At 42.3% G+C, this 16,928-nt stretch overlaps 1 protein-coding gene across 1 annotated transcript in view; it reads right to left on the bottom strand.

The window, feature by feature from the left end:
• Positions 1–13,274, bottom strand: part of LOC311104315 (Na(+)/H(+) exchange regulatory cofactor NHE-RF1-like) — a 33,402-nt gene extending 20,128 nt beyond the window's left edge. Inside the window, exon 1 of the mRNA XM_084146129.1 lies at positions 12,414–13,274. Coding sequence (XP_084002255.1) covers positions 12,414–12,920 — 507 coding nt within the window. The 5' untranslated portion in view covers positions 12,921–13,274. The remainder of the gene's footprint in view (positions 1–12,413) is intronic.
• Positions 13,275–16,928: the final 3,654 nt, after the last annotated feature.

The following is a 16,928-nucleotide window of genomic DNA, read 5'->3' as shown; positions in this document are numbered from 1 at the left end:
GTATACAGTCTGATATACCACAGCTTTCAGACAATCAGCATTCAGGGCTTGAACCACCCAGTTTATAATTCATGATAACGCCATACAAGAGATATTCTACTGCAGCTGTAATGGACAGAGAATGTGTCTTGCTCTGCCTGATAGGCATTGGCTAAAGCAGAGTTTTCCATGCTGCACATGGCTGCATTTTGTGCCATCGATAAGGTCCAAAGTCTACGCACACACCTCTGCCACGCGCCCCGCAAATCATCAACCCAGGCATTCCACACGCATTCAGCCGACCTCTATATACAATAGATCTGTCATGCAGTCAGTCCACTTGCTTCTGCCTGCTATCACAGCAACTTTTAAACAGGGCCTCTAACTCCTGGGGTTTTAATAAGTGGTGGGAAGCTGTGCAACGCCCCTTTGATCAGGTGAAAGAATAACCTCAGAGATAACAAAGTCAAAAGCTCCATCGTTACTCATTGGAATAGGACAAATCCTTAACCTCGTGATTGTCATGTGTAATTTTGATAAGAGCTTAGTTTAGTGACCCTTTCAAACCCCTATAGGGGAGAGAGTTAATAAGGTCTGACTCTGACTGTTGTAAAGCTGTAATTTCAGTCAGTGTGGCAAAGTTGTCTTCCCTTGTGTAGATTGGGTGTAAGGACTAGGATCGCGCCACTGAAGCAGTGCGGGGGTGTTCGATTTCAGGATAGGCCATTGAGCCAGCTGCAGGGCAGGCAGGGGTGAACAATGCACCCTACTGTCCAGTGGTGTAAAGTACTTAAGTAAAAATACTTTAAAGTAGTACATATTTTTTGGGGGGGGTTATCTGGACCTTACTTTACTATTTATATTTTTGACTACTTTTACTTTTACTTCACTACATTCCTAAAGACAGTAATGTACTTTTTACTCCATACATTTTCCTTGACACCCAAAAGTACTTGTTACATTTTGAATGCTTAGCAGGACAGAATTTTTTTTTACTTATGAAGAGAACATCCCTGGTCATCCCTACTGCCTCTGATCTGGCGGACTCACTAAAACACAAATGCTTTGTTTGTAAATTATGTCTTAGTGTTGGCGTGTGCCCCTGGCTAACCGTAAAAAAAAAAAAATTTGTAAATTGTGCCGTCTGGTTTGCTTAATACTTTTACTTTTGATACTTAAGTATATTTTAGTAATTACATTTACTTTTGATACTTAAGTATACTTAAAACCAAATACTTTTAGACTTTACTCAAGTAGTATTTTACTGGGTGACATTCACTCGAGTCATTTTCTATAAAGGTATCTTTACTTTTACTCAAGTATGACAATTGGGTACTTTTTCCACCACTGCTACTATCCACCTCCATTTGAAGTTGGAACAGACTGGGTCTACAACGGCCACCTATGGGATGGCTCTGCCCAGGGTTCGAATTACAAGCTACTCGTGGTGGGTTCACTAAAAATAGTGGACCATTGTCAATCACAACAATTATGGGGGGTGCCAATGTTGATATTTTAACACTAATGGGTGGGTGTGCCTTGATTAGGTACTGAAGTGCCCGGCATCCCCGTCAATCAAATCTCTAGTTCTGTCTCTTCTCAGGACACACCTTTCCAAAGCAGCTGTCTCTCCTCCATCCCTACGGCTCTCTATCAGTGTGTTAGTATCAGTGTGTTAGTCCTACCTTATCAGGCACCAGGCCTGAGGAGTCAACATGGTTTATCTGTGAGGCCATGCTTCCTGTTTCTGACCTCCGCCCAATGAGGTGCAGGCACACAAAATGTCTCCCACAGAGAACCCGGCACTGCACAGATTGACAGAGAAGAGGAGATCATACTGCCAGCTCAGAGGGGAGAGGAAAAAGGGCTAGAAATGGATGAGAGGGTTGAATAAGTCAGAGAGAATGTTGTGACATCCTGTGTGGCGTCATTCAGGCTGTGGATGGTCAAAATGTGACAAACATTTGCCCACACTTTGCTGTCACACCGTAGTCAGTTTTGATAACATAACCAAGCTCACCAAAACTGCGGAAAGCAACATCATACACACGCTTGTAGAATAGATTATGCCCCTGGCCTTTCGTAACTTGATAGAACCACTTTCAGACAGTACACAGTGTCAACACTCTGCCTGTATATGTTGTATAGTCTGTCCTGGTCCTACTGTATGGTGTCATGGCTGGGCGCGGGTGAGGGAGAGTCTAATTCAGGGTCCCAGAGTGTCATTCATTCCTCCTCCCCCACCCCTATCCTTGGAGTGTGCGGCCCTCTCCCTCATTGTCAGGGAGGGGTTATGAACCCTGAGGGGTATGGAATGGGAAATGGAATGTGGCATTGTAGCAAGCCCCCCCCCTGCATCCCAGGGGGTTCCCCTCCCCATCATGGGGTCCACTTCCACCCCACCCTGACCTGGCCCTATACTGTAGGAGAGACAGTGGTGCTGCTGTTTTGGGCCAGAGTCACTGGCTCACTTCACCAAGCAGCTTTCACTGGTCACTGTACTACAAACCCTCTACCATCTACTCTTTCTTTCTCTCAACTTTCTCTCTCTCTCTCTCTCACACACACACACACACACAAACACACATACCGCTCTTCAGAGAAAGCCATTGGGGCTCAGGAAGAGGAACGTGGTGGGTGTGAATGTATGGCCAGAGCTCCACCCAGGGCCCCAGACGAGACTGTAGACAGAGAACACACAGAGCAGGGAGTCCAGTGACCTGCAGTGAGGGACTTCCAATGCACCTCTCTGTCCATGTGATGCCTACAACTATAGCCTACTATTTTGTGCAGTAGATCTAAGGCCAAAATCACACAGTCTGTATGATACAACTAAACGTTATTAGAGAACCAGATCTACAGGACTGACCCTATAGCCTAGAGGGGGTATGTAAGACAGAGTTAGTTACATAATACACTCACAAGCTGCTGAACTCTTACCCTCTACAAACAAATACACACACATAAGACACACACGCTGGCAGAACACACACACACATACTGACTGCACAGTACACAAATAAATGGATCCTTCCATTGAAACACGATGAAGCCTGTGACCCTGTGTTTAGCCCTCCACCCTGTCTGTCTTGTCATGTGGACCGTTTCCTCTGGAACATACTGCTCAACAATCAACAAAGAGGAGGGAAGGAAAGGGTGACTCCAAAACATTCACTCACACACACACACACACACACACACACACACACACACACACACACACACACATGATTGAGCAAATACACAAGACAGACGCCCTACACGTGACCACACATCACAAACAATGGAGTAATCGGGCTATATCAATTATATACTCTAGTCCTCAAGTACCCTCAACAGCATACAATTTTGTTGTAGGCCCAGACAAACTCACCTGATTCAACTCATTGAGGGCTTGATGATTAGTTGACAAGTTGAATCAGGTGTGTTTGTCTGGGGCTACAATAACAATGTGTACTGTTGGAGATACTGGAGGACTGGAGTTGGGAAACGCTGCTCTAGATTTGACCAAAGTTACATGAAATGCAGTTCAATCAACTACAGTAAGAGGTTTGACTTTGACTTAAACAGTCCACATTAGTTAGCATGTTATCCACTAGCATGCTATCCTATCAGTTTGATCAACACTGTACTGTGTGTATACTGTAGATCGGGGTACTCAACTCTTACCCTATGAGGTTCGGAGCCTGCTGGTTTTCTGTTCTACCTGATAATTAATTGCACACACCTGGTGTCCCAGGTCTAAATCGGTCTCTGATTAGAGGGGGAACTATTGAAAAAAATGCAGTGGAACTGGCTTCGAGGTCCAGAGTTGAGTTTGAGGGCTGTAGACTGTAGTAATTGTAGAAAAATGACAGTTATAAAGACTAGGTGTTTTCATTGTGACCAGTAGAGGCAACCCATTTTGGAGAGAGCAGAAGAGGGGGATGAGGGGGAGGGAGGGAGGGAGGGAGGGAGGGAGGGAGAGGGAGGGAGGGGGATGAGGGGGAGGGAGGGAGGGAGGGGTCTGCCTGACTCTCTCTACCTTCCCCAACAACAATGACAGGAAACCAGCCTAAGCTTTCTGGAGTCTCTGTGCTGGCCAAGGCCCCAGGAAAAGATTCCCACAGAAGCAAGCTACGCTAAGGAGATTTAAAAAGAGAGTCACAAACTAAGGTGTGGCCGCCTGGTTCCTAAAATATTTATAAGAGAAGTTCATGAAGAGTTGACATATTTTCTTTAAATGGCATAGGACAATGTTATATTGAACAGCCATTGTGGATTATATGGCATCAGCGTCTGATTGAATAGTTGGTAAAGCTAACATAAATAATGTCAGGATTTGTGTCGTAGCTAACTTGAACATGGTGAGGTACACACCGTGACTTGGTCTGAAATACATAACTATAACCCAGTAAATAAACTATTACCCACTATAGGTCAATAATCAAACCCACTAAATAATCCATCAGGAATGCTTAAAGAAAAAGCCTGGTTTGAAATCTATTTCAACTTCAAGCTTTGCCACACGTTGGGAACACATTGACTTGTATGTGAAATGTGGTCTCCTTTTTACGAGTTGCTCGCTCCTCGATCACCAGATTAAACCATTTAAAGTCATCGTCAACCCACGCACTCCATTCTGTGGGAGAAAAACCATTATAGAGAGTGAATACTCCTACACAGTCACTAAAGTGGGATATTCCGATGCCTGAGGAACCATGTTGTGCCATAACAAAAGCCTCTCCCCTCTACGGCACACCACAAGGGCCAAAAAGCCAAGTGGCAGTGGGTGTGTCAGTGGCTGACCCATGCTCTTTAATAAGCAGCTTTTATATGAATGAGTACATAACAGGCTTGGTATCCGGTAGAACCCTGGTGGAGACAGACAGACAGACAGCCCAGTGAAGACAGACAGCCAACTGGCATATGCCTACAGGCCTGTCTGCATGTCGCCTGCTCTCCGGGCGAAGTCTCTATGTTAATGTTCTCTACAGACTTCCTCCAAGACATGGAACACACACAACGGTCCCTCCCTGAACAGCAGAACTCTCAGCCTACTAGTCACAGTTGATTTCATCTGACACACGGAGGACTCTTTCTCTCCTGTAATTTGCCTTTAAAAACAGGCTTATGTAACCAGGCAGTCATTCATGAGGACTCCAGAAACCCCAAGCTGACTGGCTGGCTGGCATCCTCCTCAGTCTCCCAGTGGAATCTCAATGGACCAAAGCCTCTGTTGATGTGGGCTTTCCTCAAAAGCAAAACGGAGTAAATTAGGCGCCTCACCCACACAAAACAATAACACAAACAGATAAGATAGATACAGTGGATAGAAAATAAATTTGGAGGCTCAACTCAAGCCATGCATCACACCCTTATTTTCATATTTTATCAGATGTTTAGAGTGGCTTTAATGACAGATTTTCACATAGGATCCAGTCAATATGACACGATGCACCTAAATCTGTTAAGGGTGTAATAAGGGCAGCCAAAATATAACCTGTTGTGACTTGTGTGCTGGTTTAGACCTCTCTTTCTTATTGGTATATTAACAAATTTACCATCTGGTGATGTCACCAGGCAGGCCAAAACTCCATCCCACCAAAACAGGCTGAAATCGCAGGTGGTCTTTTCAAACAGCTCTTACACTAAAAGGGCAGTATCATAATTTTCATAAATACACAGTATTATTCCAACCTCAGTGTGGAAATATTTAAAAAACACAGATAAATTACGTTTTTCACTGCACTGGGCCTTTAAACTGTCAAGTAATGTATTCTCTCTAACTAGGCCTATATTTTGTGTGCATTTTTGATTTAGAAAGCAAGCAAGCACACTAGAAACCAGGGAAACATTAAATGTCCAATATGAAAACTATAATTCAACCAATGAAATATGAGCGGTACAGAAGTGGTCTTGTTTGTTCATGGAACACTTCCTTCTGAGTTGCGTGCCAGCGTTAACTATAATACCACAACTACATTAGGCCATCTGGGTGAGCTTGAAAGTAAACAGAGGAACAATCTGTGTGTATTTCTAAGACAAACAACGTAACTGTGCCTGTTTTTCTATGGTGCTTGAGTCATTTTCCAGGACCTGTAGATGCTTTACAAGAAATGCCCAGACAAGTGAGGGCAATTTACAGTAAGCCATTTACACTAATATACAGTACATTGTTTCCATGAGCTTCAATTGCTCTAGTCTATAGAGTTAACTAATGTGATATTGTGGCCGGCTGGGACTCTGCCTTGTAATGTTAACACACAGCAGTGATAAGAGATGAGGCAGACACAGCATTTAACTACCCTGCAGACACCGTGTCACAGCCAGGACACAGCAGGGCCTATAGGTGGGGTGGAATTGCTGTGTTTTGGATATTGGGACGAGACATGGAAGTTAAGGGTGGAGGTGAGGGAAACAGGGTTCTCATAAGGTTTCTTAGATGGCCCCCATTACCTTCCCTGCAAGTTCAGATTAAACCCTGTTGGAAATCCTGCTCATACTATTGATTAAGTCAATGAGATCACATTGGGTTACTGCTCTATTGGAAGTGTAATACTGGAGGAGTTCAAGTCACAAACATGTCAACCGTATACGGTACATAGCATACATTTTCACATAGCAAACACAGGATATGCATGATGTCAAATCAAATCAAATGTTATTTGTCACATACACGTTTAGCAGATGTTATTGCGGGTGTAGCGAAATGCCCCTCGAGCAGCCCGTAAGATGCTGCACATGTGTCTGGCTGACTGCATCCTGTCCAACACATGAGTAGGCTGCTCATGGCTGGGCACTGCATGGTATGGTAGTGAGACTGTTGTTTAGACTGTTATGGTAGCAAATCACTCAGCAGTGAGATTCACTCGGAGCGCCACATTGGAACACAGAGACCCAAACAGACACTGCAGTGTCAGTGATGAAGTCTGGGTTATTACACCACGGCAATAGAGGAACCAGAGAGAGGGGCTGAGAGGGGCTGGGAGAGCCCCAGGGGTAAACATCCGGGACACGCCAGGGGGCACAGATGTTTTGGAATGCCCCTCTTTTCTTCAATGTATTAATGAACCCACGTCATGTGCATGCTGTTGGCTAGAGGGTATAAAGAGGATGTGAAGACAAAATGTAGTCCCTTTAAAGAATAAATAAAGTGAGAAACAGACATTGAACAATGTGAAGAGATTAATTCCAAAACGCTTTATCCACAAATTTTTCACATTTGTGTTTTTTTCACAAAAAATGATTGCTTATTGGTACCTTTGTGTGTGTAAAATATTACTGTTCTCAGATAAATAAATACAATGTTTATTCAAATGTGTTATTTTAAAAAACGCTATATATCCATTGTTTCGCTGGAATGTTTGTATACTGTATATTTAACTGTGATATAGTGCCTTCTGAAAGAATTCACACCCTATCACGACTTCCGCCGAGGCTGCCTCCCCTCCTTGTTCGGGCAGGCTTCGGCGTTCGTCGTCACCGGCTTACTAACCAATGCCGCCCCAATCATCATCACAATTGTCTCGTCTTGTAAATCACACACACCTGGTTCCTATCCCCTAATTAGTCTGTGTATAAGTGTTCCCTCTGCCCCCTTGTCCTTGTGGGTGATTGTTAATTGTGAGAGTATGTAGCTCGGTGGAGCTACTCATTCTTGTGTTGCCAGGGTAGATTTTCCCCTGTGCCTATGTATTATTGGATTCCGTTACAGTGTATTTACTAGGGATGTTGGTTTCCCCTGTGCCTGTTTCGTTGATCGTTATTGGAGCGCATGTGTGTGTCAACGAAGGAATAAACTCTGTATTCAGTGATTACCCTCCTGCGCCTGACTCCTTTCACGACACTCATCACACACCCCTTGACTTTTTCCACATTTTGTTGTGTTACAAAGTGGGATTAAAATAGATTGAATTGTCATTTTCTTGTCAACGATCTACACAAAATACTCCAATGTCAAAGTGGAAGAAAAATTATAATATTTGTACAAAAACATAGGAAAAATAAAACTAATATAGATCTTCATTAGATAAGTATACAACCCCCTGAGTCAATACATGTTAGAATCACCTTTGGCAGCGATTACAGCTGTCAGTCTTTCTAGGTAAGTCTCTAACACCTGGATTGTGCAACATTGGCCCATTATTACTTTCAAAATTCTTCAAGCGCTGTCAAATTGATTGTTGATCATTGCTAAACAACCTTTGTCCAGTCTTGCCATAGATTTTCAAGCAGATTTAAGTCACTCAGGATTTAAGCCACTCAGGAACATTCACTGTCTTCTTGGTAAGCAATTCCAGTGTAGATTTGGCCTTGTGTTTTAGGTTATCGTCCTGCTGAAATGTGAATTAATCTCCCAATGTCTGGTGGAAAGCAGACTGAACTACGTTTTCCTCTAGGATTTTGCCTGTGCTTAGCTCCATTCCGTTTCTTTTTTATCCTGAAAAACTACCCAGTCCTTAACGATTACAAGCATACCAATAACATGATGCAGCCACCACTATGCTTGAAAATATGTGGTACTCAGTAATGTGTCGTATTGGATTTGCTCCAAACATAACACTTTTTATTCAGGACAAAAAGTTAATTGCTTTGCCACATTTTTTGCAGTATTACTTCAGTGCCTTGTTGCAAACAGGATGTATGTTTTGGAATATTTGTATTCTGTACAGGCTTTCTTCATTTCACTTTGTCCATTAGGTTAGTATTGTGGATTAACTACAATGTTGTTGATCCATCCTCAGTTTTCTCCTATCACAGCCATTCAACTCTTTAACTGTTTTAAAGTCACCATTGCCCTCATGGTGAAATCCCTGAGTGGTTTCCTTCCTTTCCGGCAACTGAGTTAGGAAGGATGCCTGTACAGTGAGGGAAAAAAGTATTTGATCCCCTGCTGATTTTGTACGTTTGCCCACTGACAAAGAAATGATCAGTCTATAATTTTTATGGTAGGTTTATTTGAACAGTGAGATAATAAATCCAGAAAAACGCATGTCAAAAATGTTATAAATTGATTTGCATTTTAATGAGGGAAATAAGTATTTGACCCCCTCTCAATCAGAAAGATTTCTGGCTCCCAGGTGTCTTTTATACAGGTAACGAGCTGAGATTAGGAGCACACTCTTAAAGGGAGTGCTCCTAATCTCAGCTTGTTACCTGTATAAAAGACACCTGTCCACAGAAGCAATCAATCAATCAGATTCCAAACTCTCCACCATGGCCAAGACCAAAGAGCTCTCCAAGGATGTCAGGGACAAGATTGTAGACCTACACAAGCCTGGAATGGGCTACAAGACCATCGCCAAGCAGCTTGGTGAGAAGGTGACAACAGTTGGTGCGATTATTCGCAAATGGAAGAAACACAAAATAACTGTCAATCTCCCTCAGCCTGGGGCTCCATGCAAGATCTCACCTCGTGGAGTTGCAATGATCATGAGAACGGTGAGGAATCAGCCCAGAACTACACGGGAGGATCTTGTCAATGATCTCAAGGCAGCTGGGACCATAGTCACCAAGAAAACAATTGGTAACACACTACGCCGTGAAGGACTGAAATCCTGCAGCGCCCGCAAGGTCCCCCTGCTCAAGAAAGCACATATACAGGCCCGTCTGAAGTTTGCCAATGAACATCTGAATGATTCAGAGGAGAACTGGGTGAAAGTGTTGTGGTCAGATGAGAGCAAAATCGAGCTCTTTGGCATCAACTCAACTCGCCGTGTTTGGAGGAGGAGGAATGCTGCCTATGACCTCAAGAACACCATCCCCACCGTCAAACATGGAGGTGGAAACATTATGTTTTGGGGGTGTTTTTCTGCTAAGTGGACAGGACAAAAACACACGGCCAAGGCAACAAAGGAGTGGCTCAAGAAGAAGCACATTAAGGTCCTGGAGTGGCCTAGCCAGTCTCCAGACCTTAATCCCATAGAAAATCTGTGGAGGGAGCTGAAGGTTTGAGTTGCCAAACGTCAGCCTCGAAACCTTAATGACTTGGAGACGATCTGCAAAGAGGAGTGGGACAAAATCCCTCCAGAGATGTGTGCAAACCTGGTGGCCAACTACAAGAAACGTCTGACCTCTGTGATTGCCAACAAGGGTTTTGCCACCAAGTACTAAGTAATGTTTTGCAGAGGGGTGAAATACTTATTTCCCTCATTAAAATGCAAATCAATTTATAACATTTTTGACATGCGTTTTTCTGGATTTTTTTGTTGTTATTCTGTCTCTCACTGTTCAAATAAACCTACCATTACAATTATAGACTGATCATGTCTTTGTCAGTGGGCAAACGTACAAAATCAGCAGGGGATCAAAAACTTTTTTCCCCTCACTGTATCTTTGTAGTGATTGGGTGTTTTGATACACCATCCAAAATGTAACTTCACCATGCTCAAAGGGATATTCAATGTCTGCTTTTTTATATATTTTTACCTATCTACCAATAAGTGCCCTTCTTTGTGAGGCACTGGAAAACCTCCCTGGTCTTTGTGGTTGAATCTGTGTTTGAATTTCACTGCTCAACTGAGGAACCTTACATTAATTGTATGTGTGGGGTACAGAGATGAGATAGTCATTCTAAAATCATGTTAAACACTATTATTGCACACAGAGTGAGTCCATGCAACTTATGCGACTTGTTAAGCAAATGTTTACTTCTGAACTTATTTAGGCTTGCCATAACAACGGGGTAGAATACTTACTGACTCAATAAAGGTCCGCTTTTAATTTTGTATTAATTTGTAAAAATGTCTAAACACATAATTCCACTTTGACATTATGGGGTATTGTGTGTAAGCCAGTGACAACAAATCTAAACTAAATCAATTTTAGATTCAGGCTGTACAACAACCAAATGTGGAAAACGTCAAGGGGTGTCAATACTTTCTGAAGGCACTGTATGTGGTTGCACTAACTGTATGTTGCTCTGGATAAGATTACTAAAATGTAAAATCTAAATGTTTTACATACAGATCTCATATTACTGCATTGATTAACTAAATATTGATGTCACAAATGTATCATTTGTACAGTTCTTTATAAAAAAAAAACATGTTATTTGTTACATTTGACTGTGTAAAACCTAGCAGTACTACTTATTTCTCTGAGAGTGAGGCGGATATATAGCGTTTTGCTAAAAAAAACATGATTATTTGTCCCTCTGAAATGAAACCATCAAGTGATAGATAAAAAAAAAAAATACATGTCTGTCATTGAACAACCTCATGGCATGATAAGATAGTGGAAAAAACACACCAATCTCTTTCATAAGTTCTTTAAACAATAAAAGCAAATTTACCAACATTTCTAAAAATTTATATGTAGCGTTTTGGAATTAAACTCTTCATTTGTTTTCATAGACAGCGGAAGGTCATAATCAAGGACTAAGAATTGTATTTTGATTTGTTTCTTGTGTTCCATTGTGGGTGCATTAAATTGCGAGTAATGAAAATATGAAGAAGACACCAGAAATATGTTTGATGTGGTCTGTTCAAAGACATCTGCTTCAGTAAACCTCAAATTATTTCTCTTCAACACCAATGTCAAGTGTCAGTTATTTCTCAAACCTCAGAACAACAACACACAAAACATAGTTGCCCTTTCCCCCGAATGTGTGTGGTGTGCAGCATCACTGTCAAATTCACACACATCCAAGCATGTATTTCACATTCCATTACAGGAGATAGTGAAGGAAGTTTGAAGGTGGCAGATGTTTTCCCTGGAGACCCTTGTTGCCAGAGACAGATCAGGATGTTGGTGATTAGCAGAGTAAGAACAGGTGAATAGAGTTCCAGTGTTCTGGAAACATGCCAGGGATTCTGTAACTGCAAGGGAGTTAAGCATTCTACAGCTGTCTGAAAATGAAAGTGTGAATTCTTAGAGCTGAAAAGATGGGTGTTAATACCATGATGTATAATAATTTAATAGAAGTTCATAAACAGGACCCCTGGAGCCACAGTGTGTTGTGTGAGTGAGTGAGTGAGTGAGTGAGTGAGTGAGTGAGTGAGAGACTGACTCCTGTCCCAGTCCTACAGTAATGTTGACTTGAACTCGAGGCTGAAGCAGGCTGTTTGTCCTTCCTCTCCTATACCCCCCACCACCCACAACAAATGTGCAGCCAACTGACTCGCCTACGACCTGCTACCTCTGCCAAAACTGCTACAATGAAGAGAGTGGGAATACTGGGCTTTGCAGCTGACCATATTAATGATGTTATTTTCACAGTGCACTTATATAACAGGAGACTGAAAAGTTAAGATATTGTAATTACATTGTTGGTGAATAAATGGATGAATAAAAAAAAACATCCCATTCGTTTAATTGAAATCCCTAGGACAGTGTCAGTGGTATTATTACGCAAACTGTAACGGAATCTGTGTTGTATATTTGCGGAATATACCTTATGTGGCCACCAGGCTTTCATAGATTATTCTGGTTTTGCACTTTGGCACACTCACCTTCTCAGAGTTGATGCTCAGCTTTTTCTCAACGTGGCTATGGATCTCTACGTGGCTATGGATCTCTCCGTTATTTTCCGGGACGGGGGTGGATTCTCTCGGTGTCCCGCATGGTGTCCCGTTCTCCTTCACATCTTCGCTTTCTGACTCGTCGTCGCTGGGTAAAGGAATGCGCTCCGTGACATATTCTTTGAGACACTTAATCTTGTGTTTTTTCAACAGTTGCTCAGTGTCCTGGTCGATAACAATGAGCTCGAGCTGGCCCACGGTGGCTTTTATCCGGGACACAACCTGTTGATGGCTCTCGCTCTCCACGTTCTCCCCGTTCACGAACACTAGTCGGTCCCCCGCGCGAATCCCCGAAGTTTCAGAAGGACTGTCGGGCTCCACAAGCCGTATAAACTGCCCGGTCTTACCCTTCTCACCGTGGAGATGGAACCCATACCCATTGTCCCCTTTCTCCAGCACGCAGAGTCTTGGCCGATGATCTTCGCTTTTGCTGGGCATAGTTTCTGCTATTTATTTCACCAATTCAACCTGTTGCTTGTGAGAAGGATCGTTCAGTAGCTGGAAATTGCCAAGAAAAGTCAGTTTGAGATGCTGAGCACGAGTGGTACCCGTCAACAGGAATCTCTACCGCTCTCAAGGAAGAGCGTCTGGAATCCAATCCGTCTGTTTATAAGGCGCCGTCCGTGGTGACTGGATATCAACCGCAGTCGCAACTCACTTTCAAAAGCAACTCCTACAACTTTGTGCATACAGGGGACTTATGCCAACACGAGATGTGTTGCCAAAATCTCAAGTTCTACTAACTATATGTATGCGATGACTCTGCTCCAAAACTATATTCTCTACTCTGACACTGAATTAAACTCAGTAGACTACTTTATAAAGGACAGTGACGTAGGTGCAGAAGACAGATAGTAACACCAATCACTACTCAAATACTCCAGGAGGAGGGAGGCGCATAAATCATTGGGGCATGCATGCTATTGGCCCTAATGATGGACAAGTGCATGCGCAAAAATGATTGCTGCTACTGCAGCCAGCCAGCTGCGCCATATTGTGACAAATGCATGTGGTCCTTCTGTAAACATATGGCATGTCTCACAGGAGGTTGGTGGCACCTTAATTGGGGAGGATGGGCACGTGGTAATGGCTGGAGCGGAATAGGTGGAACGGTATCAATAACAGGTTTGATGCCATTCTATTCGTTCCTTTCCAGCCATTATTATGAGCCATCCTCCCCTCAGCAGCCTTCACTGTACTGTATATTCCTGATGTTGAAATAGGTTTACTTATAGATTGCATATATTATGCTCAGGAGAGGACATCTGCATTCGCCACATGTGCTTGTTCTCTCTCCCTCCCCCGCTTGCTCTCTGTCTGTCTGTCTGTTTGTCTCTGTGAGAACACACACACTCACTGACAGACAGACACTCTTCTGATAAAGGCCCTGCAATTCTGAAGAAATGCAAACCTTTATGTGGAAGGAAGGGGCCTACACCCTCCTTGAGAAAACATGCTCTATTACATCAACACTAAAACATCAAGGACCTCACTGACCCAAAACCACAGCAGAGTCTTTATTTCTCTATACTGGGACATTTGCCAGGTACACTTATCAATGCATGGACATGTCCTTATTATAATCTATTGATGACTCACTGTAGTCTATTGATGACTCACTATGGTAATAATAAAGTAATTGGTCATTTAGCAGACACTCTTATCCAGATCGACTTACAGGAGCAATTAGGGTTAAGTGCTTTGCTCAAGGTCACATCGACAGATTTTTCACCTTGTCAGCTCGGGGATTAGAACCAGCAACCTTTCGATTACTGGCACAACACTCTTAACCACTAAACTACCTGCCGCCCCTATTGATGACTCACTAATAGGCCTATCATCTCAAACTATGTATACAGAAAGTCTGATGATCAGGTGCTTTGTGATGTTTCTGAGGAATGAATGATTCTTGTTTGTGATTGATTTAATCGTTTGTACAACTGTACAACTGTGTGGAGGACGAAGTGTTCCTAGGAGGTTTATGGTCTGTGTGATTGATAGACTGGATGGGAAGGGGAGAGCTAGATTCCAGGTACACAGCTGAGCCAGGTACAATGAGTAATGAGTGTTCTGCCTGGCACCACCATCTCCACTCCAGACTCCACCATCCAGGTTGATATAGCCCTGCAACTCAGCTCAAATTGAACCTCTTTTGTACAGTACCGGTAAATAACCCTTTTCATATTCCAGGGCTGTGAGGATTCCCATAATCTCACATTTCCAGTTTCATCTCTATCTGTGGTGGTTTGAAATAAACATTTTTTTGTCACTCTCAATAAGTGGATGCCTTACTGGCTTATTTATTTTAAAATATATATTTTTCAGGTGGATGTATTTCACAAAACAATCCAGTCCCTTTGTGCCTTTGTGTATGTTTGGAGCTATTTGTGTGAAACAAATAAAGAGTGGTGATATTAAAGAGTGACTGCCTTTAAAAAGCAACTAATCCCTTTGAAAAATACGAGTCAGAAACAGCGTGTCAAAATTGACTATAAAGTGTAAATATGATACTTTTTTGGTCATAAAGTCAGTCTTTATTAAACTGAGTTTGGAACATCCGTGCGTCACAACTGGTAAATGAAGGTTGGGTTTTGATTTGACGATGCCCAGTTGCCTACTAACATGGGGTGAACAGCTGCAGTGATTGCTCTCTATCCAATAGCATAGACAGTCAGACAGACCTGCCCAGCAACTCCGACATGTGTTGCATTTTTTAACTTGAGAAATACTGCACCAAACACCTTAGTTAGATGTAAAATCACGCAACTAAAACATCGTCGGCAAAAACGTCTAAATGATTTACTGATTCCTTGAGTTATCTTAGATTCATTATGGGGATTTTCATGAAGTGAAATAGGCTTGTCATGGGGGACAAACTTCATTAACCAAACGCGGAATCGGTCAGGAAACACACCCCAAGACTGAAATATTGGTTTTCTACAGAAAAACACACTTACCAATCAGCGTGTTCAGTGGCGATTTAAAAAGTGCAATTGAACTAGCTGTGGTAAATAGCGTAACGCCCTATTATTCTTTGAAAAGCAATGCTGCCACCTGGTGGGAGGCAACCTCAGTACATCATATCCCATCCACCTATAACAGGGATCATCAACTAGATTCAGATGATGGCCGATTTTTTCTGGAGCCGTTGGTCGGGGGCTGGAACATAATTACAAATAATTTGTAGACTGCAAAAAGCCCAAACACATACAATGTTTGACTAAAACATAATAATTTAAACCTTGCTTGCATTTGTATACAATCACGTTTCTCTCTTATGTGTGGGAATACTTGGGTACAGATTTCTTAAATTAAAATCACTTAAAGCTGGTTTCCTGGTGTTTTTAGTATTTTATGTCCAACAATTTTTTATTTATTTTTTTGCTCAGAAAACTTGAGGGGCCAAATAAAACCACTGGCAGGCCGCCAGTTGGGGAACCCTGACCTATAACCTCCTCCCCAGGAGACTCAAAGAAACAGATATACAAACACACACTGCACACTGCAATAAACACCACCATCTTCATTACAAAAAATAGTTTTTATATACTGTACGATAACAAAGCACTTTTCCATGGCACGTTGTGATCACTGTGACACCTCCATAGAGAGTGACAATAATTGTGACATCAAGCCAATTCAATAAGCAAACATTCATAACCAAATACAAAGGAACATGTTACACAATGCAACCCATGTACAGTAGAGCCACAACAACAACAACAACAACAACATCCATTAATGATGACTGATAGAGGCTCCACAACAACAGTCTCAGAGGGAACTCTCTCATTGGTCGAATGTGTGGTGGATGGCACGTTTAAAAGCAAATCAAAACTCATGCTGGAACTTCTGACCACCACCTCAATTAACGTTTGACCACAGCATTTCAGAAAATAATATTAATTTGGGGTATAATTACAAAATCACTGTCATTAGTCTGCTTTTTGTGCATGACACCGCAGTAGTAGAGGGTACTCCTCATACAACATGTACTGTATAATGGCATTTAGTCCTGAATAACATGTGGTGAAACAAATGAAGCCATGAGCCCCCCAAAAATCTGTGTTTTATTCCACCTAACATCTTTACATAAAGTGATCAGATCATTTCATAATTTCTTTGTAAATATGGCAAAATTGGGGCAAGAAATTCAATTTGGATTTCCAATCCTTCCTTATGGCAATAATGAGTAAGGCTGACAGGCTGCAGCTGCAGCATGTGATACACATGAACTAAATTACCAGAACATGTTTCAAATATCAATTCACATTTTAAATACACTGGTAATGCATTTCTATCCAACTGAAAACACTGACATGGTTTTTCTCCTGATAGGGGTAGAATGAGGGTTGGCTAGTTGCCATAGGCCTTCCAAGCAGGTGGGGAGCAGACCAGGTATTCTCTTTTTCACAAGTGGTTGCACCTGCTCTTTTTAAGACTGCT

The sequence above is a fragment of the Coregonus lavaretus genome (assembly GCF_964263955.1).
Source record: "Coregonus lavaretus genome assembly, chromosome: 28".
Classification (NCBI taxonomy): Eukaryota; Metazoa; Chordata; class Actinopteri; order Salmoniformes; family Salmonidae; genus Coregonus; species Coregonus lavaretus.
Note: the sequence above shows the minus strand (reverse complement) of the source record. Positions and strands in the feature narration are given on the sequence as shown.